This window comes from Nematolebias whitei, chromosome 17 (assembly GCF_014905685.2).
Source record: "Nematolebias whitei isolate Nwh7 chromosome 17, NemWhi1, whole genome shotgun sequence".
Lineage (NCBI taxonomy): Eukaryota > Metazoa > Chordata > Actinopteri > Cyprinodontiformes > Rivulidae > Nematolebias > Nematolebias whitei.
Window position 1 is genome coordinate 8904410 of NC_056514.1, and position 25396 is coordinate 8929805.

General features: G+C 46.0%; 1 protein-coding gene across 1 annotated transcript in view; it reads left to right on the forward strand.

The window, feature by feature from the left end:
* Positions 1 to 25396, forward strand: part of fmn2b (formin 2b) — a 49936-nt gene that overhangs the window by 2715 nt on the left and 21825 nt on the right. Inside the window, exons 3-4 of the mRNA XM_037691580.1 lie at positions 1361 to 1413; positions 24724 to 25069. Coding sequence (XP_037547508.1) covers positions 1361 to 1413; positions 24724 to 25069 — 399 coding nt within the window. The remainder of the gene's footprint in view (positions 1 to 1360; positions 1414 to 24723; positions 25070 to 25396) is intronic.

Here is a 25396-nt window from a genome sequence, read left to right on the forward strand (position 1 = left end):
AATGTAACAACAGTTATAACAAATGTAACAACAGTTATAATAAATGTCAGAGAGCAGAGTGTTTTTGTGCTGTTCCCCCTTTTTCAGCATTTAGGAGCAAAACTAATAAAATCCAGGGTCCAAAGAGACGTTGGTGTATTCACCAGTTTGAAGTAACTGTCATGCAGACACTGCATGCACAATGAATGCAGCTGAGCGGCATCAGGGTTGCCAGATAAATTTAACATATCTTATTTACCCCCTCCTTTTTTGTGCACATGTTCAACAAACACAACACAACTCATCTTAGAATATATTTACTCAGCACATATGACAGTTTAGGTCAAAATACTATCATTTTAAAGCCACAGTACTATAGTTCATAATTTCTTATCTGTCAACCCAACTGACATGGAAGCTACAACATTTTTGTGTAAACCTACTCATCTTTTGTTTATTTCCCCCAATAAACATTGAAAAAAAACACAAATGTTTCCAGAGATTGTTCTGTATAGCAGGTAGATCACTTTGACTTGGTCGTTTTAAAAGGAGCTGCAAGCTGAAAGTGTGGGCACCCCTGGTTTAGCTGTTTGAGTCACATTTTTTGTAGATTTTCTCCTAATAAGTCTAATTACCTTACAGATGCAATATAAGAGCAATAAACACATTTAGTAGTGACTTTACAAAGCTCTTTGTCAAAGCAAAGCCTGGAGATTTGAACCTTTACATATCCACCAAAGTGAAACTCAGTGTGTTGCAGCCATGAGTCTTTCTCTACACTGCTTAATGCAAATGTAAGCCTGTGTTTAGTTAGGTGAATTTATTCTGACAGAATGTTGTTCAGGTGAAATCTCTGCTGCTTGTTCAGGGTCATGTCATTTCTGTAGTGGGTCCTGCAGCTAGGCTCAGGACTGTGTTCAGACTAACAAATAAATGTGGTTACAAGCAGTTCAGACCACCTTTAAGGCTGGCCTGAATTAAAATATTTTCAATAGGCAAGGAAACAATTCAGACCTGTTTTATCCTGATCAGACAGCTAGAGCTGAAATTTAGCAACAACTTGAACAGGAAATGTAATGAGTTGCATGTAAATCCAATTATTCCTTTTTGCAAATTTCACAACATCCATTCAGTGAGATATTTTGGTAACAGGCATACACACAGAGGCAAAAACAGCATCACATTGCCTTTACCATTGTGTGAGTGATAAATATTACTAAATCAATTACAAATCAAGGCCAAGTGTATGCATTATAAATGCTCAGCCTTTAATTAATGGATTGTTAGTATTTTTTTCCTGTTTTTCCATTTGTCCTGCAAGAGTCTGCTGACCAATTTTATTTCTTTATCCACTGTGTTGTTTGTTTTTCCTGTTGCCCAGAACATCACGAGACCATCTCGAGTGTGAGACAGCAAGATAAAGAGACAATAGAGGTCTGTAACTTTCGTTTTTTCTTTTGTGCACAATTTTATTTGTAAGAGGAAACTTGGCAACACAGAGTTAAACTTCTAACCTGAATGAAAGATTATAAAATACCAGAAGGATCAGGCTGAGTCTCTGTTGTACCACTTTTCTTTGAATTTAAACAAAATGACGATCGATTTGAAGGTGTAAAACATTTTATATTATTAAAAAGAACAAGCAAACAAAAAAAACTACAAAGTGTCAGTTTTAGATTTTATTAATTTGCTGAAGTCCCAACAGTAAGTCTCATCAGGTTTGCACCAAGCTCCATGAGCTCCATGATCTTGGTACATCTAACCACCAGAGCTTTTGAAAATTTGTACTCATTTCATGTCCAATTCTGGATTTGTCATTAGAGTGCAGTAAAATGATAAGTGAAGGACACCAAATCTGCTGAGTAGGTATTCAGGATGAAAACTGAACTTTTATTTAGGTAAGAGACAATCCAGTAAATCCAGAACAGACCTAAACATGACAACCAGAGACCACCTTCAACCTCATTGTATTGAACAACAATTTAGATAATTCTATTTTACTTTGTCCGTTCTTCATGACTAAACTGCTCCAGCTCTCTAATTCTACCACTGGATGTTTGCTGCTCATTTCTTTAAATCAAACGATTCTCGGTTGGACTGAGGTCTGGTCTATGACTGGGACAATCCAGGATCTTTAATTGGTTCTTGTTAAACCAGTGGAGTGTTGCTTCAGCAGTGCATTAAGAGTCCAGCTGGAAGTTGAACTTCTAATTCAGTTCTCCAAAGACTCACGTTTCCATCAGTAATTTCCTTGCATTCGGCTCCATCCAGCTTTCCTTCATCTCTGACCAACATTTGCCATTTCTTTTGTTAAAATAAATATTTTTCCTATCTATTATTCCATGAAGTCCAGCTCTTTGCAGCCTCTAGTGATCCTACAGACAGACTGTCCCATTTGCACAGCTCCATCAGGATGATAATCTTTGTTTTGGCCTCTTGGATTTTTTTCTGATTATTGCCCTCCCTATCTGATCCATGACTTTTCCATCCATCCATCCATCCATCCATCCATCCATCCATCCATCCATCCATTATCTTCTGCTTGTGTTTTGGAGAGAGTTTGCAGCATTTTTTTTACTTGCAGTTGTTGTTTTTGTTGTTGTTGTTTGTTTTTTGTTAGTATGCTTGTTTGTTTGTTTTTTGGGGGTGGGGTTTATTTGCAGCATTTTCCCTTTACATTTGTTTTGCTGGTTGCAAGTTTTTTTTTCTGTCTATTTTCTGTGACAGCCAAATTTTTCTTTTGCAGAGTTTTTCTGTAGCGTTTGTTTTTATGTTGTGGAGTTTGCATGATTCATGTGTTTGCAGTACATTTACACATTTGCTGTATGTTTAGCTGTTTGCAGCTTGATTATATTGTAGTTACAAGTTAATATCATTTGATAGGTTTAGATCCGTTGACACTTAAATTGTTCACAGGTGGACCTGAATTGTTCTGAAACATTATTTTAGGTTAAATTAAAATTAGTGTCCAAATGGGGGAGTAGTGTCACAGAGCCTGATCGGGAGGTCACCAGTTCGAATCTGTAGTGAACCTGATCTGACCTCAAATCTGATCAGATGAACAGAGACTGTTATTTCATTGATCTGCATCCAGAAATACAGTTTGAGCCATCTGGTGACTTTCTTTCTTGAATTAATCAAGCAGAAAAGACAATTCTCTATGATCATTACTGTTTTACAAATGTTTGATAATCAAATTGTGTTAGCTCACTCAATGCTTACAGGTTGAAGAGAACTACTCATTTTTATTTTACATAAACAGTAAGTAATGATTTTTATTCCTCATTCAAAGAAGAAATCAGGTTAATATGCATTTCTTGATTTTCTGTCTTTTATGAGCAAGTTTGTAAGTATGTTAAAGGTCGAGTCTCGGTCAACTAAAATGTTTACTGAGAAGAAATGTCATGTTTAAACTTTTTCAGAAGATAATAAGAGTTTGACTCCACGAAGTCTGCTTTTTCTCCAATAATCTTTTCTGTATGTTGTAAACAATCTCATTCTCTGACCTCGAATTTGATAACATCTTACATCACAAACCACACCTCTATTCTGGTCTATCCACGAATCAGAAAGCTCTAAATTGACCCGGAAGTCAACTCATTTAAAATGTGGCAACTTCCCGGTTCTTGCTAGAGTGCTGCAGAGTGCTAGAGAGTGCACAGAGTCTGATGTCGGAAGTCTGATAGAGAGTGAAAGGAGATGAAAGGAGTTCAGAGTTCTTGGATGCAAACGCGTTCAGGATGATCCAGAGACGTTTTGGGATTATAACTTCTGTTTGAACAACCTCGTACGACTCTCTAAGGGTTTGGCAGTTCTCACGGAGACGCTGAAAGAGTCAGAAAGGAACCCTACGCCGACGCTGATTTTATCGTCAACCAGGTAGAAGGTTCTATTTTCGACCAAGTGTACCGTGGGCAAGCTGAGATCTGATGGAGCGTGCACGTTTCTGGTCAAACAGATTAATTCCCTCACAAATCTCTCTGTAAGATAAATCTCCATTTCCATCTTAAACTCTGCTTTCTCCTAAAATCAGTACAGATATCTTAGAAATATCTGAAGCAAAGTCCTCAATCACCGCCGTGTGATTGAAGTCCATTATCTGTGAAACTTGTCTGTTATTATTTTCATATTTTGCCAAATTAATGTAAATGTTTGATGTTAAACTTTGATTCTGAAAATAAATGACCGCATTCATTTGATGGGTCAAAGATAATAACGTCTCTCGTTCGCATTTCTGTTAAATTCAACGCACGACATTTACACAGTCAGAAAGATGAGGAACTCGTGAAAAGTATGAATATATATCCAGCATATGACATACTACAAATCCCAGTACCAACAACATCAGTATGTGAGTGAGAAAGGTGAAGCGCCCACATCTGCTTACACTCTCATTTGCCCTCATCTGGGCCCCAGAGCAAGGCCCTTAACCCCCTTGCAATTATGTATTTTCACATAGCTGAGCTGAGGGAGTGGTGGCGTAAAGGTTAGAAGATGGGCCTGTGATCGGAAAGTCGCAGGCTCAACTCCCAGTACAGTCAACATCAAAATGTGGGTGGAAAAGGTGGAACACCCACACCTCCCTCCACCCTCATTAGCCCCACTCTGGGCCCCTGAGCAAGGCCCTTAATCCCCACCGTCTGCTCCCTAAACAGGTCTCTCTTGAAAATGAGTTCTTGTGGCTCAGTGAGACTACCTGTATAAATAAAGGGTCAATGAAAAATGAAAAATGACCTCAGATACAGAAATGAAGGGTATCAATCAACCTTTATTTATACAGGTAAATCCCATTGAGCCTCGAGGACTCATTTACAAGAGAGACCTGATTCCAACAAAGAAAGATGACAACAATGGACAACAGCAACAACAATAAACAGTTATAAAAAAGCATACTACAGTTTTTTTTTTTTTTTTTTTTTTTAACAAATAGGATGGCTAAAAGGAAAAGGTAACAAAACAAAAAACAGCTAGATTCCAAGACAAATGTAGAAAACTAACAACAGGAACATGTCAGCATTGGACCCTGCCAGGTGTCCAACAGATTCTTAAAGACACTTAGAGAGGTCAAGGTCGAGAGCGTCAAATCTTTTTGTAAGATATTCCAGGAAACAGGAGCGGAATAGGAGAAGGCCCTTTTGCCTAGTTCAGTCCTCATTGAGGGAACACTGCAGGTAATAATGTCCTGAGAGCGCACTCCGTAGATGCACTCACACAGAGACATGTAGGAGGAGATGTATGAAGGCAGCAGACCAAGAAGTGATTTAAAGATGAAAATATACCAGTGAGAGAGTCTGCGTGAAGTTAATGATGTCCAGTTAACCAGTGAATACAGGGTGCAGTGGTGGGTACGATAATCACAGCCAGTTATGAATCTTAGTGCACCATGATAGCAGACATCCAACATCTGCAGGGTTCTTGTAGGAGTGTTCATGTAAATAATATCACCATAATCAATTGAGGGAAGGAAAGTCACAGATACAAGGCGTTTTCTAGCATTCAGGGTTAGACAGGATCTGTTTCTGAAAAAGAAACCCAGTTTAACTTTCAGTTTCTTTACCAAGTTTTCCACATGGAGCTTAAAAGAGAGATGTGAGTCGACCAAGATACCCAAATATTTATAGGAATCAACAAACTCAATGGGGACACCATTTGAGGATAAAATCGGAGGAAGAACTGCTGGGACCAACTTCCTATTTGAAAAAAGCATCCCTTTGGTTTTTTCGGCATTTAGGACAAGTTTGAGGAGAAACAAATCAGTCTGGATGATGTTGAATGCAGATTTCAAAAGCTGGAAAGCCTTAGCAACAGTTTTAGCTCGACAATAAACAACTGTGTCGTCAGCATAGAAATGTATGGATGCATTAGGGATGTTCTTACCTACATTATGTATATAGATTGTAAAGAGGGTGGGTCCTAAGACTGAGCCTTGTGGTACACCATTGTTGACTGTTAAATAACTGGAGGAAGTATCATTATGTTGAACACATTGCCATTGCCACATTGTCTGAAAGATAGTTAGAGAACCAACCAATGGTGTGATCTGAGAAACCGATTTCTGAGAGTTTATGACACAAGATGTTATGATCCACAGTGTCAAAAGCTTTAGACAGGTCTAAGAAAAGTGCAGCACAATAATCCTTAGCATCCAGTGCTTCAACAACATCATTAAGAACCTTCAGTGAAGCAGTGGTTGTGCTGTGTTGTTTCCTGAAACCAGATTGATGTGGAGGTAAGATGTTAAATGAGTCCAGGTAATTTTTGATTTGAGAGTTTATCAGTTTTTCTAGAACCTTGGCTAAAATGCAGAGTTTAGAGATTGGTCGATAGTTGTTCAGTGAGGTGGGGTCTCCTCCCTTCAGCAAAGGAAGAACAAAGGCTGTTTTCCAAGTGTCTGGGATGGACTTTTGTCTTATGGAGAGATTGAAGATGTGGGTCACAGGGACTGTGATGATATGAGCAGCCAGCCTTAAGAAATAAGGTGGAAGTTCATCTGGACCTGCAGATTTTTTAGGATCAAGATCTTTTAACAGTTTAATGACCTCACTGACTGAGAATGGAGAAAAAGAGAAGGTGTGATTAACTGAGGATTGACTTGTAGCAGGGATTTGATTTGTAGAAGTTTGGTTATTAAGTGAAGTGGCTGATTTTCCATTAGTAACTGTGTCAAATAAAGAACCAGAAGCAACAAAATGTTTGTTGAGACAGTTCAGGATCTCGTGCTTATTTGACACAGGAACAGATTTAACGAGAAGTTGTGATGGGAGGTCAGATGATTGGGGGGTGCCTGAGAGAGATTTGATGGTTTTCCAGAATCTGTTAGGGTCATTAAGATTTATGGAGGTCTGAGATAAGAAATAGTTGCGTTTTGCTGCTTTAACAGCAGTTGTACATTTATTCCTCATCTGTCGAAAACTCAACCAATCAGTGTCTGAGTCAGATTTTCTCGCTGCAGCCCATAGATGATCTCTCCTGTGCAGGAGGTCAGCTAGCTGTGGAGTAAACCAGGGGCTGTCTCGTCCCTTTATTCTGAACTGACGAAAAGGAGCATGTATGTTCAGGAAATAAATGAAATTATTATGGAAATAGTTCCAAGCGGAGTTCACGTCATCAGTTAACAGAATACGATGCCAGTCAAAGTGAGACAGATCCCAGAGGAATGACTGTTCACAAAAATGTTTCAGATCCCTTTTTTGAATTAATCTGGGCTTAGAAGGTGGAAGTTTAATATTTCTCAAAGCGGCTGTCACACAATGATCACTCAAAAGATCAGCAAATACACCTGTACTAGGGAATTTGTGAGGCATATTAGTTAGAAACAGGTCTAAGATGGAGGAATTTTCAGGATGGCTTTTATTTAATCTAGTGGGGGAGTCGATCAGTTGGGTTAAATTAAAAGACAAGCAACATTCCTTGAATTTGTCACAGAGGGGGGTCGACTTACACCAATCAATGTTGAGATCTCCAGCCAAAAAGACCTCTGTGAATTTTAAATTACCAAGGAATTCCTTCATGGCATTTAATGCCTCAGGTGAAGCTGAGGGTGGGCGATAGCAGCAGACTACAGTTAAAATCTGGCCTCTATTCAAGGTGATGTTTGCAGATAAGGCTTCAAACTGGTTTGGAATTGTTTTGGAAGACACAAGACTTGAAACCAGATAATCTCTAATGTAAATAATGACTCCCCCCCCCTTTTTTTGACGATCACAGCGGTAGATGTTAAATCCATTGATTGCCACGTCATTATTCATTACAGATTTGTTCAGCCAGGATTCAGAAATAAAGATAACATCAGCCCCAGAAGAACTGATCAGGATTTTCACAGCATCAAGTTTTTTCAGAAGGCTACGAGCATTTACATGCAGAAAATGAAGCCCAGAGGCATTTTTAAAGTCATTTGGTGTGCTGTAATTAGTGGGGGGTCCAGGGTTGGGCTGAATCCCTGAGAGCAGTAACAACATTATTATCAGACATTTTCTTGAGTTTTTTGTGACTGATGTGTAATTACAGGAGTTAACTGTGTGACAATTAGCCCCCATAATCGAACCATGAGAAACATTAATGAAGACGTGATCATTCAGAACCCAAAAACAGTGAAAGTTGCAGTGATGGACAGATTCAGGTGTATTAACAAGATTCAGTGACTCCAGATAATCTGAGAACTGAAAATAGTGACAATAATATGAATGATGCAGAAAAGTTTCAGACCATAAAACATCACAGTTCAAATGGGCAAACAAACCTGACGAGGTGACCCAACTGCAGTTTGAGTTGGGCTGAGGGGGGCTCCGGCCCCCCAGTGAAGAAGGATGGATACTCCCATTAGAAACAGGAGCTGGGTCCAGAATCAACAGGCCAAAACAGAAACAGAAAATTTGCAGCAAATAGCAGAGCGAGCTGCCAGAAAATCCTCCTGACGAGAAAGACATGATCCAAGCTCGTTTCAGGTCAACAGGGGCCAACAGCGTGATCCGGAATAAAATTAATTATTATCCAGGTGATATTGGATGGAGGCCTGAGCAACTCCGATACAAACTCCGAACTTCACTCGAGCACCACGCAGCCCCGCTCCTTCACGCTGCTCCTCCACACTGCTCCTCCACGCTGCTCCTCCACGCTGCTCCTCCACACTGCTCCTCCACGCTGCTCCTCCGCTTCTCAGCACCCGACAGCACGGGGCACCCCCGGTGAAAAGCGAGACTGACCGGAGAGGCTGAGGCTGAAGTCGGCAACTGGACCGGTCCGGTCCGGTTCTGCTCCAGTTCGGCTCCGGCGCTCCAAGCACGAGAGACGAAGAGGCTTAAGATATCCCTGGCCCGGTTCTGCTCTGGTCCGGCAGCCCAGTCTGGCAGCGCGGTTCTGCACCGGTCCGGCGGCGCGGTTCTGCTCCGGTCTGGCAGCGCTTCAAAGTACCGGAGCGTCTCCTCCAGGTGAACACAACGACTCCATGGAGGTGGATCGTCTTTCAGTAAAAGTAACGGGCTGCTCACTGAAGCTGAGACCGGCTCTGTAGAAGACAAATTCCCCCACAGCCACCTCGGTTCGGTTCTGGTCCAATTCGAGGGACACAGATACACTTCCCCCACACCTATGGAGACACCACGAGGGCCAGTCCAGCTGAAAACGAGCAAAATACCACCCGGCGATATTTGTCGGAACCAGGTTGAGGTCCAGAGAGAGAGAAAAAAAAAACACCGGACCTTCGTGCGTCGACTCCCCAGCTCGAGGGGTCACCTGGCCGGCAGGGTGCGCTCAGAGTGACCGATGGGGGGGAGTGGCCGATCGGTCCTGGGCCAAAATATTTTTTGGACGGTCCCGTCCGGCTCTCTGAGTCACTGAACACCGAATTCGGTTGGAAGGAGGACCAGCTTTAGTCCGGTTCGAAAAACGGGTCAGTTTGATGATAAAAGACTGCAGAGAAGCCGGAGGGAGCTGCTGTCCATCAGCTCGCTGGAAGTGTATACATGCATTTGCCACAGAAACACTATTTCCTCTATAAATAAATTCCCTAGATCAGGGCTATTCAACTGGTGGAATGGGGGCCAAATCAGGCCCATAGATGAGCTCAGTTTGGCTCATCATTGGGTTCATTCATTTATTAATAAAACTAGATTTTAAGCCATAAAACAAAACTTAATTAATGACAATAACTGCTAGATGTCTGGCCCCTGAGTTCTTGGCATTCAGTAACATTGCAATGTAGTTGAATAGCCCTGCCCCAGGTTGACATGAACCTGGTTTTGGATTCAAGAGTTCAGTTGGACACCAATAACGTTTAAACAATTTTATTGTTTTAAAGCTGCTGGTGAGAGTATGGATCCAATCACAAGAACAGGTCTGCAGAGACAATACAGTTTGCTGTAGGTTTCAGGCTATGTCACTTCACCACTTACTCTTGCCGAGATCGGACACTTTTCTAATCCCTTCCCTCTCTGCTTTGCTTTGCTGCTCTGTCTCTGTGAAACTGCTTCTGAGCCTCTCTTGCATATCTTCTGAACCACAAGTATGGACTTGTGTTGATCAGTTGATCCCTCAACACAATTGATATCATTTCTTTGAAGAGAAGACGGGGGAGGTGGGGGACATTGAGTCCGAGTGGGCCATGTTCCGTGCCTCTATTGTCAAGGCGGCTTACCAGAGCTGCAGCCGCAAGGGTGTCAGTGCCTGTCGCGGTGGCAAACCTCGAACCCGTTGGTGGACACTGGCAGTGAGGGATGCTGTCAGGCTGAAGAAGGAGTCCTATCGGGCCTTTTTGGCCTGTGGGACCCTGGAAGCAGCTGATGGGTAGCTGATGTCCAAGCGACATGCGACTCGGGTGGTCGCTGAGGCAAAAACTCAGGCATGGGAGGAGTTTGGAGAGGCCATGGAGAATGACTTCTGCACGGCTTCGAGGCGATTCTGGTCCACCATCCGACGTCTCGGGGGGGAAAGCGGTACACCACCAACACTGTTTATAGTGGGGGTGGTGTGCTGCTTACCTCAACTCGGGATGTCGTGGGTCAGTGTGCGGAATATTTTGAAGACCTCCTCAATCCCACTGACACGTCTTTCACTGAGGAAGCGGAGCCTGGGGACTCTGGGTCGGGCCCTCTAATCTCTGGTGCTGAGGTTATCGAGGTGGTTAAAAAGCTCCTCGGTGGCAGGGTCCCAGGGGTGGATGAGATTCGCCCGGAGTTCCTTAAGGCTCTGGATGTTGTAGGGTTGTGTTGGCTTACATGACTCTGCAATATTGCGTGGACATCGGAGGAAGTTCCCTTAGATTGGCAGACTAGGGTGGTGGTCCCCCTATTCAAAAAGGGGGACTGTAGAGTGTGTTCCAACTACAGGGGGATCACGCTTTTAAGCCTCCCTGGTAAGGTCTATTCGGGGGTTCTGGAGAGGAGGGTCCATCAGATAGTCAAACCTCGGATTCAGGAGGAGCAGTGCGGTTTTCGTCCTGGTCATGGAACACTGGACCAGCTCTACACTCTCAGCAGGGTCCTGGAGGGTGCATGGGAGTTTGCCCAACTCCCAGACTCCTACATGTGCTTTGTGGACTTGGAGAAGGCGTTCGACTGCATCCCTCGGGGAACCCTGTGGGGGGTACTCTGGGAGTATGGGGTACCAGACCCTTTGATACGGGCTGTTAGGTCCCTGTATGACCGGTGTCAGCATTGCCGGCAGTAAGTCGGGCTCTTTCCCGGTGAGAGCTGGACTCCGCCAAGGTTGCCTTTTGTCACCGATTCTGTTCATAACTTTTATGGACAGAATTTCTAGGCACAGCCAAGGTGTTGCAGGAGCCATATTTGTGGCCTTAGGATTACGTCTCTGCTTTTTGCAGATGATGTAGTCCTGTTGGCTTCATCAGATCGTGATCTACAGCTTTCGCTGGAGCGGTTCGCAGCCGAGTGCAACACAGCCGGGATGAAGATCAGTTCCTCGAAATCCGAGGCCATGGTCTTTAGCTGGAAAAGGGTAGAGTGCCCTCTCCGGGTCAGGGAGGAGGTCCTGCCCCAAGTGGAGGAGTTCAAGTATCTTGGGGTCTTGTTCACGAATGAGGGATAAATGGAGCATGAGATCGATAGGCAGATAGGTGCAGCGTCTGCAGTGAAGTGGGCGCTGTGCAGGTCTGTCGTGGTGAAGAGAGAGCTGAGTCGAAAGACGAAGCTCTCAATTTACCTATCGATCTACGTTCCCACCCTCATCTATGGTCATGAGCTTTGGGTTGTGACCGAAAGAACGAGATCTCGGATACAAGCGGCCGAAATGAGTTTTCTCCGCAGGGTGTCTGGGCTCTCCTTTAGAGATAGGGTGAGAAGCTTGATCATCTGGGAGGGACTCAGAGTAGAGCCGCTGCTTCTCCACGTCGAGAGGAGCCAGTTGAGGTGGCTCGGGCATCTGGTTAGGATGCCTCCTGGACGCCTCCCTGGTTAGGTGTTCCGGACACGTCCCACAGGGAGAAGACCCAGAGGAAGACCCAGGACATGCTGGAGGGACTATGTTTCTTGGCTGACCTGGGAACGCCTCGGGATTCTCCCAGAGGAGCTGGCTCAAGTGGCTGGGGAGAGGGAAGTCTGGGCCTCCCTACTTAAGCTGCTACCCCCACGACCTGACCCCGGATAAGCGGAAGAAAATTGATGGATGGATGGATGGATGAAGAGAAGACAGGCTTTAGGCGAGCTGATTTGCCCTGTTGGCACGCATGCAGTGCAATGGTCAGCGGCCCCCACTGACCCCCCCCCCATTGGCCCTTGTCTCACACTCACTCCCTCCTGCTATTGTTTCAGCCCTCATGCCATAGTTCTTCTTCCCCTGCTTTGTAATGCCTATCACCCATCTCCAGCTCAAGCCTACTCCTTCCAAGCCATGCCACGCCTCCCTTGTTTATCACAGCAATCAGCCCTGATTCCACTCACCTGCTTCAACCCATCTAGTTCACCTGCTCTGCACCCTTTATAAGCTCCATTCTCCTTCTCCAACAGGACAAGATTATTATATCTTCCATGGTCCCTGATATCCAGCCATCTTGTTCTTATTCATGCTTGATGTTTGTAGCACTGATTAAGATACTAAAGCTAGATGTTATGTAAACTCAGAAGACTATGAATGACTACTGGAGCTGATGTCAATAATTAATAAAACACAGAATGATTGGTTTCAGTACCATGTATTTGGAAAGATTTAAAGTAAACACCACAAAAAAATTGAACATACATAGAATAACCAGAAAATAAATAGAACTACATACAATTAGCTTTAAAGGTTGTTGTGCACTAGGTTGGTTGAAAATGCAAAAAACAGTCATAATTTTCCCATCAAGAAATGGTACTGTTCAATACATTTTCCAACTGACACAAACTGAACAAAGACTCCATGATTTTATTTATTCAACTATCCAAGAAAAATGTCCATGCGCAAGTTGTCCACAACGGAGATGTTACGATTGCGCGGCGAACCCAGATGTTATGAGACCCAGAACGAGGCAGACACAGGGGAAGTACAAAAGAACAGTGTTTATTATTTACAGTGATATTATTAAAGTCCACACGCTGCTTCTCAGCGGCTCCTGGAAAGAGGGACGACAGGTTATTGTTTGTCCAACGGGAAGACCAGAGTGGTTAGATTAAAGAGCGTCTTGTCCTTACAGTCCAAACCCGAAGGAGGTGAGCTGGTCTTTCAGTCCAAGGAGTGAGCAGCAGAGGGAAATCCAACAGGGGTCCAAAAGGAAACGAGGAAGGCTGGCAACGGCAAAGAGACACGAGGGATACCTGACAGGCCGAGGGATCCAGGTCAGGCCACGAGGAGAATCCAAAAACACGAATGAACCAGGAAACTGGAAAAAAGAGCAAAAGGTGAACAAATTCTTTTCACCTAGACATTTCTAGCTCAACAGTACTATACCATGAGAGGTGATATGCTCCAGCGTTGAATCACACCGGACTGCAGCCTTAAGTAGGTGGAGAGGCTCATCAGGCTGATGGCCGCCAGGTGTTGGTAATCAGCAGCCATCAGCAAGGCAGGCTGCAGGCAGTGGGACCCTTACAGTACCCCCCCTCAAGAATCGCCACCTGGCAACCTGAGGCGCTTCTCGGGGTGGTCTGCAAAGAACCTGGAGATGAGACTGGGATCGAGGATGAAGGACCTGGGGATCCATGACCTCTCCTCAGGACCGTCCCTTCCCAATCGACCAGGTATTGGAAACCCCTACCCCTGCGTCGCACGTCCACGATGGAACAGACTGTGAACGCAGGGTGGTTGTCGATCAGGCTGGGCGGCGGAGGGAGGTCAGACGGGGGACACAAGGGACTGAGGGAGACGGGCTTGACCTGGGAGACGTGGAAGGTCGGGTGAATCCTCATGGCCCTGGGGAGTTGGAGACGGACCGCAGAGGGGTTGATAATGCGGGTGATGGGGAAGGGGACAATGAAGCGGGGGGCCAGCTTTCGGGGGGTGTCCCACAGTTTGATGTCCCTGGTGGAGAACCAAACCTGCTGGCCGACCTGGTAGGCGGGTGTTGCCGAACGATGACGGTCCGCGAACCATTTAGCCTAGGCCGCGGTCCTAAGGAGGGCCGCCTTGGCCTGGCGCCAGATGCGACGACACCACCGGAAGTGGTGCTGCACAGACGGAACCGTGCAGTCGGACTCACAACTGGGGAAAAGAGGAGGATGGTACCCAAGGGAGGCCTTGAAGGGGGACATATCGGTAGCAGAGGAACGATGGGAGTTGTGGGCGTATTCCACCCAAACCAGATTTTAACTCCACGATGAGGGGTTGGACTCGACCAGGCAACGCAGGGTGGACTCCAACTCCTGATTGCAGCGCTCAGCTTGTCCGTTAGCGTGAGGATGGTAGCCGGAGGTAAGGCTAACGGATGCCCCGAGCGACTTGCAAAAGGAGTGCCACACCTGGGAGACAAACTGCGGGCCTCGGTCAGAGACGATGTCCGAAGGGATACCATAGAGCCTAAAAACATGGAGGGTGAGGAGGTGGGCAGTTTCCAGGGCAGAGGGGAGCTTAGGGAGGGGAACAAAATGAGCAGCCTTCGAAAAACGGTCAATAATGGTGAGGATGGTGGTGTTGCCGTCAGACGGGGGAAGGCCGGTTACAAAATCGAGGGAGATGTGGGACCAGGGGCGACTAGGAGTTGGGAGGGGAAGCAAGGGGCCAGCCGGAGTTTGGGTACCAGACTTGTTTCTGGCACAGACGGGACAGGCCGAAACAAAGTCTCTAATGTCACTGGTCATGGATGGCCACCAGAAATGAGTCCTCGTGAGGGCGAGTATGCGGTTCACTCCAGGGTGGCAAGAGAGCTTGTTGGTGTGGAGCCACTGGAGCACCTCAGACCGCACGCTGGAGGGAACAAAGAGGGTACCGGGAGGACCACCACCAGGATCGGGTTCGGCGAGGAGGGCCTGTTGAACGGTGGCGGTGATGGGCCAAGAGAGGGAGCCAACAATACACGAGGACGGAATGATAGGGTTAGAGACCTCGGGCGAATCAGGAGGAGCAAACTGCCTGGAAAGGGCATCAGGCTTAATGTTCTTGGAGCCTGGGCGAAAAGTCAGAACAAAATTAAAACGATTAAAGAAAAGCGACCAACGGGCCTGACGGGGGGGTCAGACGCTTGGCGTTCCTCAGATAAATTAAATTCTTATGGTCTGTCCAGATGGCAGCACTGTGGCGCAACTGGTAGAGCTGCTGCCTCTCAGCGAACAGGTCCCTGGTTCAAACCCCGGTCCAGGGGCCTTCTGGGTGGAGTTTGCATGTTCTCTCCATGCATGCGTGGGTTTTCTCCGGGTACTCCGGTTTCCTCCCACAGACCAAAAACATGCATGTTAGGCTGATTGGTAACTCTAAATTGTCCCTAGGTGTGAGTGAGAGAGTGAATGGTTGTTTGTCTCGTTTGTCTCTATGTGGCCCTGTGATGGACTTACGACCCGTCTAGGGTGTACCCCGCCCCTCGCACAGTGATTGCTGGACATGGGCACCAGCGACCCCCGTGACCCAAAATGGAATAAACGGGTAAAGATAATGGATGGATGGATGGTCTGTCCAGATCAAAAAAAGGGGTCTCAGTGCCTTCTAACCAGTACCACCATTCCTCTAATGCGAGCTTGACTGCCAACAGCTCGCGGTTGCCCACGTCGTAGTTGCGTTCTGCTTGGGAGAGACGCCAAGAGAAGAAGGTGCAGAGATGGACCTTATTGTCCTGAGGAGATCGCTGGGAAATGACCGCTCCTACCCCAGTGTCGGAGGCGTCCACCTCCAAGATGAACTGGTGCATAGGGTCTGGATGGCAAAGGATGGGCGCGGAGGAAAAGAGAGACTTGAGTCTCGTAAAGGCGGTCTCGGCCTCTGGGGTCCAATGAAAGGCACGGGCAGTAGAGGTGAGCTGAGACAGGGGGCGGCGACTTGGCTGTAATTTTTAATAAATCGCCGATAGAAATTTGCAAAGCCCAGGAAGCGTTGTAACTGCTTCCTGGACTCGGGGGTCGGCCAGTCGACAACCGCCCTGATCTTCTCGGGATCTGTTCGGCAACGACCTCCCTCAAAAATGAAACCAAGAAACGAGACAGTGGAGGTGTTAAACTCACACTTCTCTGCTTTGACAAATAACTGGTTCTCCAGCAGCCGCTGGAGGACCGTGTGAACGTGGGCCGTGTGTTGAGTGGGGTCGCGGGAATAAATAAGGATGTCATCAAGGTATACAAACACAAAATTATCAATGAAATCGCGCAAAACATCATTAACGAGCGCCTGAAAAACAGCGGGGGCATTGGTCAACCCAAAGGGCATAACTAAGTACTCGAAATGGCCCAAGGGGGTGCGAAAAGCTGTCTTCCACTCGTCGCCCTCTTTAATACGGACGAGGTGGTACTCGTTTCGCAAATCGAGTTTGGAAAAACAAGAGGCCGACTGTAATTGTTCTTGTAAAGAATCAATGAGAGGGAGAGGATATTTATTTTTAATAGTTATATTGTTCAAACCGCGATAGTCAATACATGGCCGGAGTGATTTATCTTTTTTGGAAACGAAGAAAAAACCAGCTCCCACAGGGGAGGTCGAAGGTCTAATAATGCCAGAGGCAAGAGACTCATTAATATAATTGGACATAGATTCTCTTTCAGGACCAGAAAGGTTGTAAAGTCTACTTGACGGCAAGGGGGCGCCAGGTAACAAGTCAATCGAGCAGTCATAGGGACGATGAGGAGGAAGAGACAAAGCGCGCTGCTTGCTGAAAACAGCCGCCAGGTCGCGGTATTCAGCAGGAACCGAGGTGAGGTCGATCTCCTCTAGAGAAGGCGCATTCCGAGGGAACTCTTTAATGGCAGAGCGAAGACAGTTGCTGAGACACTTGTCGCTCCATTTATCAACGCAGCCGCGCTCCCAGTTAATTACTGGATTGTGATTTCGAAGCCAAGGGAAACCTAAAATTACTTGGGGGGTACGAGAATTAAATGTAAAGAAATCAGTCATCTCATGATGATTTCCTGAAATAATAACATGTAACTCGGTAGTCTTTAATTTAATACGGGTCAGAGTGTCTCCGGTTAAGCCAGAGACAGAAATCGAAGGGATCTCGCGAGTAGGCAATGAATGTTCTTTAACTAAGTCAGCGCTGATCAAATTCTGTTCAGCACCTGAATCGATGAGAGCTGAAAACGAAAAGTGACGATTATGTGTCTGAATGACCATGGGAAGTAATAGTTTGAATGGGGAGGTTAACGCAGACGTTCCCACCAGTAACTCCCGCTTTACTGGTGGAAGTTCTCGTTTCCCCGAAACGGACAGTGGGGCAGAAAATGACCAGGATTACCACAATAAATGCAGATACACGCCGCTGTCTCTCTGTAGGAGTCAACCGTGCGCGCCCCACCTGCATAGGCTCGGGGGAGCGATCCCGTGAGGGAAAAGAAGATGATTGGCTGTGACCAGGAAACATGGAAGACTGGGAGTTGTAGTTCACAGGGGATTGTTTTGGTGAAACGGACTCATGGCGAAGGGTCGTAAACCCGGAAGTGGGAGGATTATGGGATACGTAGTGCTGAGGTACAGACTTGGGCTCACCTGGAGGAGTCGGAAACCCGGAAGTCGGGGGTCGATGGGAATTGTAGTTTGCCTCTCTCCTTCTCTCCCGGAAACGGTCATCGATTGAGATGGCAAGGTCTATCAGTTTGTTGAAAGTTTCGGGTTCATCTCGCGTGGCCAGCTGGTCTTTGAGAAAATCAGACAGAGCATTAAGGAAAATACCTTGGAGGGCGGGCTCGTCCCATCCTGTTTGGGCAGCAGGGATCCAAAACTCCAGAGCGAACTCTGAGGCATTACGACGGCCCTGTCGTAAATTCAACAACCGCTTGGTGGCATTTGATGTCTGCAGGGGACGGTCAAAAATCCTGCGAATCTCTCGAAGGAAAAGTTCGTTGGAAGCAGGGGGGTTATCATGACCCAAGAGGAACGAGTGAGCCCATCGGAGAGCGTTACCTTTGAGTTGGCTTACGAAGAAGGTGATTTTGGCCGTGTCCGACGAGAACTGGGAGGGAGCCCCCTCGAAGGAGAGTCGGCACTGGAGCAAGAAGCCGCCACATTGGTCAGGGTCTCCGGTGAAGAACTCAGATGGTTTAACAAATATTTGTTGAACAGGAGGAGTGGGACCAAGAGCCACGGGGGCTGGCGGAACGACTGGAGCTGAGGAGACAGAAGCTTGCAGCTGACGTTTAATGAAATAAATCATACCTCTGAGCTCCTGAAGGTTGGACTGGACCGTTGTCTGGTGAGTCAGCACCTGATGAAGAACTTTGTCCAACCCGTCGATCCGCTCCTCCGCAGAACCGGGGGTGTCTGCTCGCTCTTGGTCTCATTCTGGGTCTTTTGTGGCTGGAGCATTTCTATTACGATTGCGCGGCGAACCCAGATGTTATGAGACCCAGAACGAGGCAGACACAGGGGAAGTACAAAAGAACAGTGTTTATTATTTACAGTGATATTATTAAAGTCCACACGTTGCTTCTCAGCGGCTCCTGGAAAGAGGGACGACAGGTTATTGTTTGTCCAACGGGGAGACCAGAGTGGTTAGATTAAAGAGCGTCTTGTCCTTACAGTCCAAACCCGAAGGAGGTGAGCTGGTCCTTCAGTCCAAGGAGGGAGCAGCAGAGGGAAATCCAACAGGGGTCCAAAAGGAAACGAGGAAGGCTGGCAACTGGAGGCAAAGAGACACGAGGGATACCTGACAGGCCGAGGGATCCAGGTCAGGCCACGAGGAGAATCCAAAAACACGAAGGAACCAGGAAACTGGAAAAAAGAGCAAAAGGTGAACAAATTATTTTCACCTAGACATTTCTAGCTCAACAGTACTATACCATGAGTGGTGATATGCTCCAGCGTTGAATCACACCGGACTGCAGCCTTAAGTAGATGGAGAGGCTCGTCAGGCTGATGGCTGCCAGGTGTTGGTAATCAGCGGCCATCAGCAAGGCAGGCTGCTGGCAGTGGGACCCTTACAGGAGAAGGGATGAATAATGATGTTTGTGGGTCAGTATGGGGATATGGAGGGGAAAAAAGCACAGACTGTAACAGCCTCCTACCAGACCAGTATGGAGGGATTGCAGGTTCTTCTGGTTCCCAGCCAAATTTCACAAGCTCGCCATCCTTTAAACCCAAAAAGGGTCACAGGACCTGCATTAAATTAAACAGGACTAGTAAAATATACTGCTAGTTAACTAGACTTTTTCCAATGGTTGTGTACACATAATCAGATATATACATGCAGATATACACAAATATTAATTTATATAATTGTAAACAGTTTTATCAGTAATCCAACTTACAATTTTACTCAGATTTAAGTGCCATATGAATATTACACAGCATAACCCACAGTTCAGTATATGTATGTCTTAAGACTAAATGGAAGCATTTGCATTTAGATTACAAGTTAAGCTCAATATATAAGTTCTAAAAAAAATGTTGAACCATGTAACAATTAGCTACAGATGCCAACAAATTAATTAGTGTTAGCTACAAACACCAGTATGCTAAAAACAAACATTTTATTCACAACTCGCCAATTCCATTCACAGTTCAGTGAATGACAATTTTCATGGCTCCAAACTCACTGGTAGTTGAGATCTAAATCATATTTGTATAGTGAGCCTTAAAGTCCATACAGAAAGTAATGAAACAAGTTGTTTGGAGGTACAAACCTGTAGCAGCTTTGTCTCCAGTTCTCCCCTCACACCTGACTGGGGAAAGCTGGAGCAGGCCTGTATTACCACTCCAGATAACGTGATTGGCTAAATGGATCAGGTGATCGTGATCACATGACTATCATACTAAACATACTGGTGATGCATCTAAATCAAAGGAAGTACTTAAGGGCAGATTTTACCCTGGGTTACATGTTCATGCCCTGAATTTGGATTTTCGACCTCACGCCTTGTCTTGTGGATTTACCCTTTTGCCTGCTCCTCGTCTGATTCTGCTCTGTCCTTCTGATCACGATTGGACTCCTGCCTTGGACCCTGACTCCAGCAACCAGCAGCAAAAATAAATAAAAACTGTTATTGTTGTACTTCTGTGTCTGGCTTATTCTGAATCCAAAACCCGAACCTGACAGAATAATCTCGCCAAAGATGGATTCTAAGCCAGAACAGGAGTGTCTCTCAGGTGTCGAGAGCTCCCTAACACGTCTGGACACTCAGTTACAGATTTTTAAGACCTTGTTCTGTGCAAAGTTTTGCATACCAACCCCAGAGAGTTTTCCTCACTCTTTGCCTGCAGCAGATCCAGTATTGGCTGCAAAATCCATGACTTTAAAACTTGCTGCAGCTCTGACCCCATCGCTTGCTGCAGCTCTGACCCCATCGCCTGCTGCAGCTCTGATCCCATCACCTGTTGCAGCTCCACAGCCCTCCTCGTCGCCTACTGCAGAGCCACAGCCTGCCACGTCGCCTTCTGCAGAGCCACAGCACGCCACGTTGCCTGCTGCAGACCCCAAGGCCGCCACGTCGCCTGCTGCAGAGCCACAGCTCGCCACATCGCCTGCTGCAGAGCCCAAGGCCGCCATATCACCTGCTGCAGAGCCCAAGGCTGCCACGTCGCCTGCTGCAGCTCCACAGCCCGCCACATCGCCTACTGCAGAGCCACAGCCCACCACGTTGCTTCTGCAGAGCCACAGCCCGCCACGTCACCTGCTACAATCCCACGGCCGCCATGTCGCCTGCTGCAGAGCCCAAGACCGCCACATCGCCTGCTGCAGACCCACAGCTCACCACGTCGCCTGCTGCAGACCCACAGCCCTCCACGTCGCTTGCTGCAGACCCACAGTCCGCAAAGTCGCCTGCTGCAGAACCACAGCCCGCCTAGTCGACCGCTGCAGCTCCCCAGGCCCCTGCTGCCGATATGGCCCCATTGTAAGGTATTGGAGGGTCACCCGGCCTTTCGCCATGGACATTACAAGTTGCTGGACAACCTCATGGCCGCCCACCGGAGCCCTGGAACAGCTCTGGACTGCCCTTCTGGTTTGCCAATCTGTTTCCTGAGATGGTTCCTGATACTCCCTCCGTATGTTGAGGGGGTATCAGAGAAACTGAGACGTTTATTTTCTAAAAACAACATCCCAGTGGCTTTTAAACCCCAAAATACATTTCGGCAAAGACTGGTTCATCCCAAAGATTTAGTCCCCTGGCACAAACAGAGTAATACTGTTTATGCTGTTCAGTGTCAGGAGGGCTGTGATCAGTCTTACATTGGGGAAACTAAACAGCCACGGGCCAAAAGGATGGCCCAGCACAGAAGAGCAACAACATCAGGTCAGGACTCTGCGGTCTACACTCATCTCCAGGCCAGCGGTCACTCCTTCAGGGACGAAGATATTCACATCCTGGATAGAGGGGAACGATGGTTTGAGAGAGGCGTAAAGGAGGTCATCTTTGTGAAAAAAAATCGTCCATCATTTAACAGGTGTGGAGGCCTCCGGGTTCAACTGTCCCCCTCTTACAATGCTGTTATTGCTAGTATCACTCAGCCTCCTGTGAATAGTAAACAGCCATCAGTGTGATTTTTTATTCAACCTTTATTTAAACAGATAAATCACATTGAGCCTCGAAGACTCATTTACAAGTGAGACCTGTTTGGACAAACAAAAACAGTGGTTAGAAAAGGAAAGAAAACATGAGGAGAGACGGTATTAAAAAAAAGATCTCTCACGCCATGTCCTAGACAGGGCACAATTTGAGGCATCAAAAAAACCTACCACAGCAAAGCAACATAAACAGACGTTATACATTTACATATAGGCCAGAGAAGACATTGAACTTTTAAGGGAAGGTCGTAGCATAGTCCAAAGCCCCCCCTCTCAGCCATTGTCTAGATAAGAGGTGACATTCATCATCAGCTCAGTTGAGGTTCTGTCACATGTCCACGGCCTTGGGGAATGGAGTGGTGAGGAAACAGTCAAAGCATCTTTGTTGTTTTCAAAACAATTCCAGGAGGAGTTGAGAGAAGTCGGCGTCAAGGCCACAATTTGGGTCAGGCAGAACTCGTGAATTGCTGTTTCTGTCTTTTTTAAAGTCTCGCTGGTATATGTTCCTCTCATGGAAACTCCAAAACAGCTGAATTGATCCTTTACGCCGTAAGTCAAGCTCACAGCTTCTCCAAGATTATTCCCACCATTCATGAGTGCTACCAATGAGTTCACAGTCCTGATAACAGCCTGCTCCAGCTCCCTGCAGCAGCTCTCCAAATTCAGTCTGAGCACTGTTGAGCTTCGACACATCCACACGAATTTGTAGACAATCCAAGATTTCACCAACCCAAACAGTAGAATCTAGTTGTCATTATTAATCCAATTTGTTTCCGTCAAGGTAAGAGGGTCCTCCTTACCCTGACTCCTGTCGGTAGAAGTTGATCGATTTTGTTGAGAGACCAGCTGATCCTTCCAATTAAGAGGTATGCAGAAAAAAAAAAGGCTTTTTAAGGGTTCACAGGATGAAAGAATGCAAGCAGGGAAGTGGGGGAGGTATGGAGCGCCGAGAAACACGTCTGTTTTCACCGGAGTACAGAGGGAAAAAAATATAAATGCTAATGATCCATCGTTAGGCTGATGGTCCTTCTTGGTCATGTCAGCAGCTGGTTTTGGTTGTCAGTAGCAAAACTGGTTGATCCACTCTTAGAAGGTGCTTTTATAAGACTGAGCTGAATACAGCACCTCAGACTGAGGAAGTCTTTCGGATGAAAGATGAAACGTTTCTACATTTTTTTTGGTTGTTTTGCTTTGTTTTAGTTTTTTTATGTCCAGAGGACCAGATTTAACTTTGTTAGATAAATGTCATTAAGTTCTGCCTGTCCCCAAATCAACTGTGTTTTTATCTGAATTTGGCTCCCTTGGCTGGCCTTGAAGGACATCTTATCCGAATTTGCTTGGAGAACATGTGATCTGACGCTCACCACCCCTCCTTGAGGAATTTCCAACGGATAACCAGATGAAACTAGCTGAATAAACATTGTGTCATCATTTCAGGACTCTTGGATTTTCATAGTCGTTATTCTTGGCCATTCCTCGACATACCTCGAGAATGTTTACGGATCTCACCGGAGGACAGTGGCTGATTATTCCATCCTTATCAGAACTCTTACAGTGCACTCGAGAGCATCTCTGAACATTGCTCACCACTCTCGTCGTCCCCCCCCCCCCCTCTGCAGAATGTCTACATCACTATGTGCTTGTTTGTGCAAGGTGTTTTTTAATATCAGAGATTTTTCTTCTCAGGCAGGAAAAAAAAAAAGTCTGATAGGAATTTTTTCGCTTCCAATTCCTACACGTGTCCAGTTTCACTACTTTTTGTCTGTCTAAACAGATCTCACTTGTAAATGAGTCTTCTAGGCTCAATGTGACTTACCTGTCTAAATAAAGCTTGAATGAATAAATATGTGTTCAAAGGCAAAAAACAGCCACTAACCTTCTCAGGCAGGTGAGGCAAGTTGCAAAGCATCCTTTCAGAGCTTGAGAAGATGGTGTCAGTGATAAAAGAGCTGCTGGAGAGGGAGGCCTTTAATGCTGTGATTTGATCTGACAGCGGGGCAAACTTTAAACGTGATCTGGAAAGGAAAGCAGGGTCAAACACAGGGAGGCAGAGTTCTGATAAAAAAATCCAGAGGTGAATCCTTAATCCAAAATCCAAAGAGCAAAAAAGGGTCATAGTTACCAGGGTCAGAAAGGCAGAAAAAAACAAAACAGATGTAGGGCAAACAGGGTGATGAATCCATGAAACAGGTGTGAGGTTGAGATATGAAGGTCCGGCATAGACAAAAACAAGGTGCTGGACATCTAATACCAAAAAGGGGTTGCTAATCTGGCAGAGATCTTGCGTGGATGGAGCTCTTATATAGAGCGGGCAGCAGGTGCAGAGCATGAGCATTGATTGTGGTGGAGAAGTGGGTGTGGCAGGTGGCAGAGAATAGAGCTCATGACATAGGTAAAATATTCATGTCAGTTTAAAAGTACAACCTAATCTTTATTGTGCCCTTGTATTTTGTTTGTTCTAACATTACCAGAAAAGTGCACTTTGGCTTTTGACTTATTAATCATATAAACATTTATTTCTGACAAGAGCAGAATCATCTGCTAATGAGAGAAATATAGTTTCAATGTATAACGCAAGGTTAAAAGGTCATGGTGTCAAAACCTCATTAATTGTTGTCAAACTTTTAACTTTGGCAGACAGATATACGGTATTTGCAACCTCATCTCTATTGGCATGTATACAATCTATCTGTGTGCTACACATACATTTGTGTTGTAACGCAGATGATGCTAAGTTGAGAAAACAACAACAAATTAAACAGTGTCATGCAGAAGTGTAGAGGTTTATCATTGGCTAATAAAATGTTATTTCAAACCAGTATGCTGTTTTTGAGAAAGAGTTGGTTTGTAAGCCTAAAAATATGTCAGAAGACAGGCCATTACTTGGCTTGCAATTATCCAAACCAGGCTAGTTACCGATACCTCTTTCTCCATGTTCTGTGCTTTATGACTGATATCATGCTACAAGCTACTAACTACTGATGAAAAGGTGACAGAACATCACTTTAAATTTGTCTAGACTATTCCTTTATTTGTTTAATTTTAATGCCTTGACACTGTGATGTTTTTACTTCAGGTTTCCTAATCTGGCCCATTTCTACATGAAAGACCTGAGATCCAGCAGTCGTTGTTAGGGTTCCTTTTTTCTCATTTTTTCATACCTGATGTGCCTTTTCTTTTTACAGGAGGAGTATGTGCTCCCCTCAAAAAAACTAAAGGAAAAGCACGTTACTGTCATCCAGCAGCTTGAACAAACAATAGAAGACCTCAGGACTAAGATCGCTGAGCTGGAGCGACAGCCCCCTTTGCTGGACAGAGATGAAACAAAGACGTCCACTACAGACAGAGAGTGTGGAGGGGAGGAGGGAGGGCTGAAGGCTCAGTGTGATGCCCACCTACAGACAGAGGCGTCTTCCTCTCTATGCTGCCTAGAGGCCAAGTCTGTGCAGACCTCCCCACTGGACAACCACTTGAAGTGTAAAGTGCCGAGTGATGAGGTCCCACCGAGGCAGAACGGCTTCCAGTGCTCATGTCAGCTGCAGCTTCCTCCACCACCACCTCCACTTCCAGGAGGAGCTGGAATTTTGAATTCATGGAAGACTATAGCTCCCCTTCCACCCTCTATTTTTCAGCTTCCTGGATTCCAAGGACCATCTCCATCTCTTCCACCTTCTGACTCAACAAATCATCCTCCTCCACCTCCCGCAACCCCTCTTCTACTCAGTGGCCTGGCTCCACCCCCACCCCATCTACCTTCTTTACCTGGTTTTGCAGGTCCACCTCCTCCTCCTCCTCCACCACCACCACCTCCTCCAGGTTTTGCAGGTCCACCTCCTCCTCCACCACCACCTCTTCCAG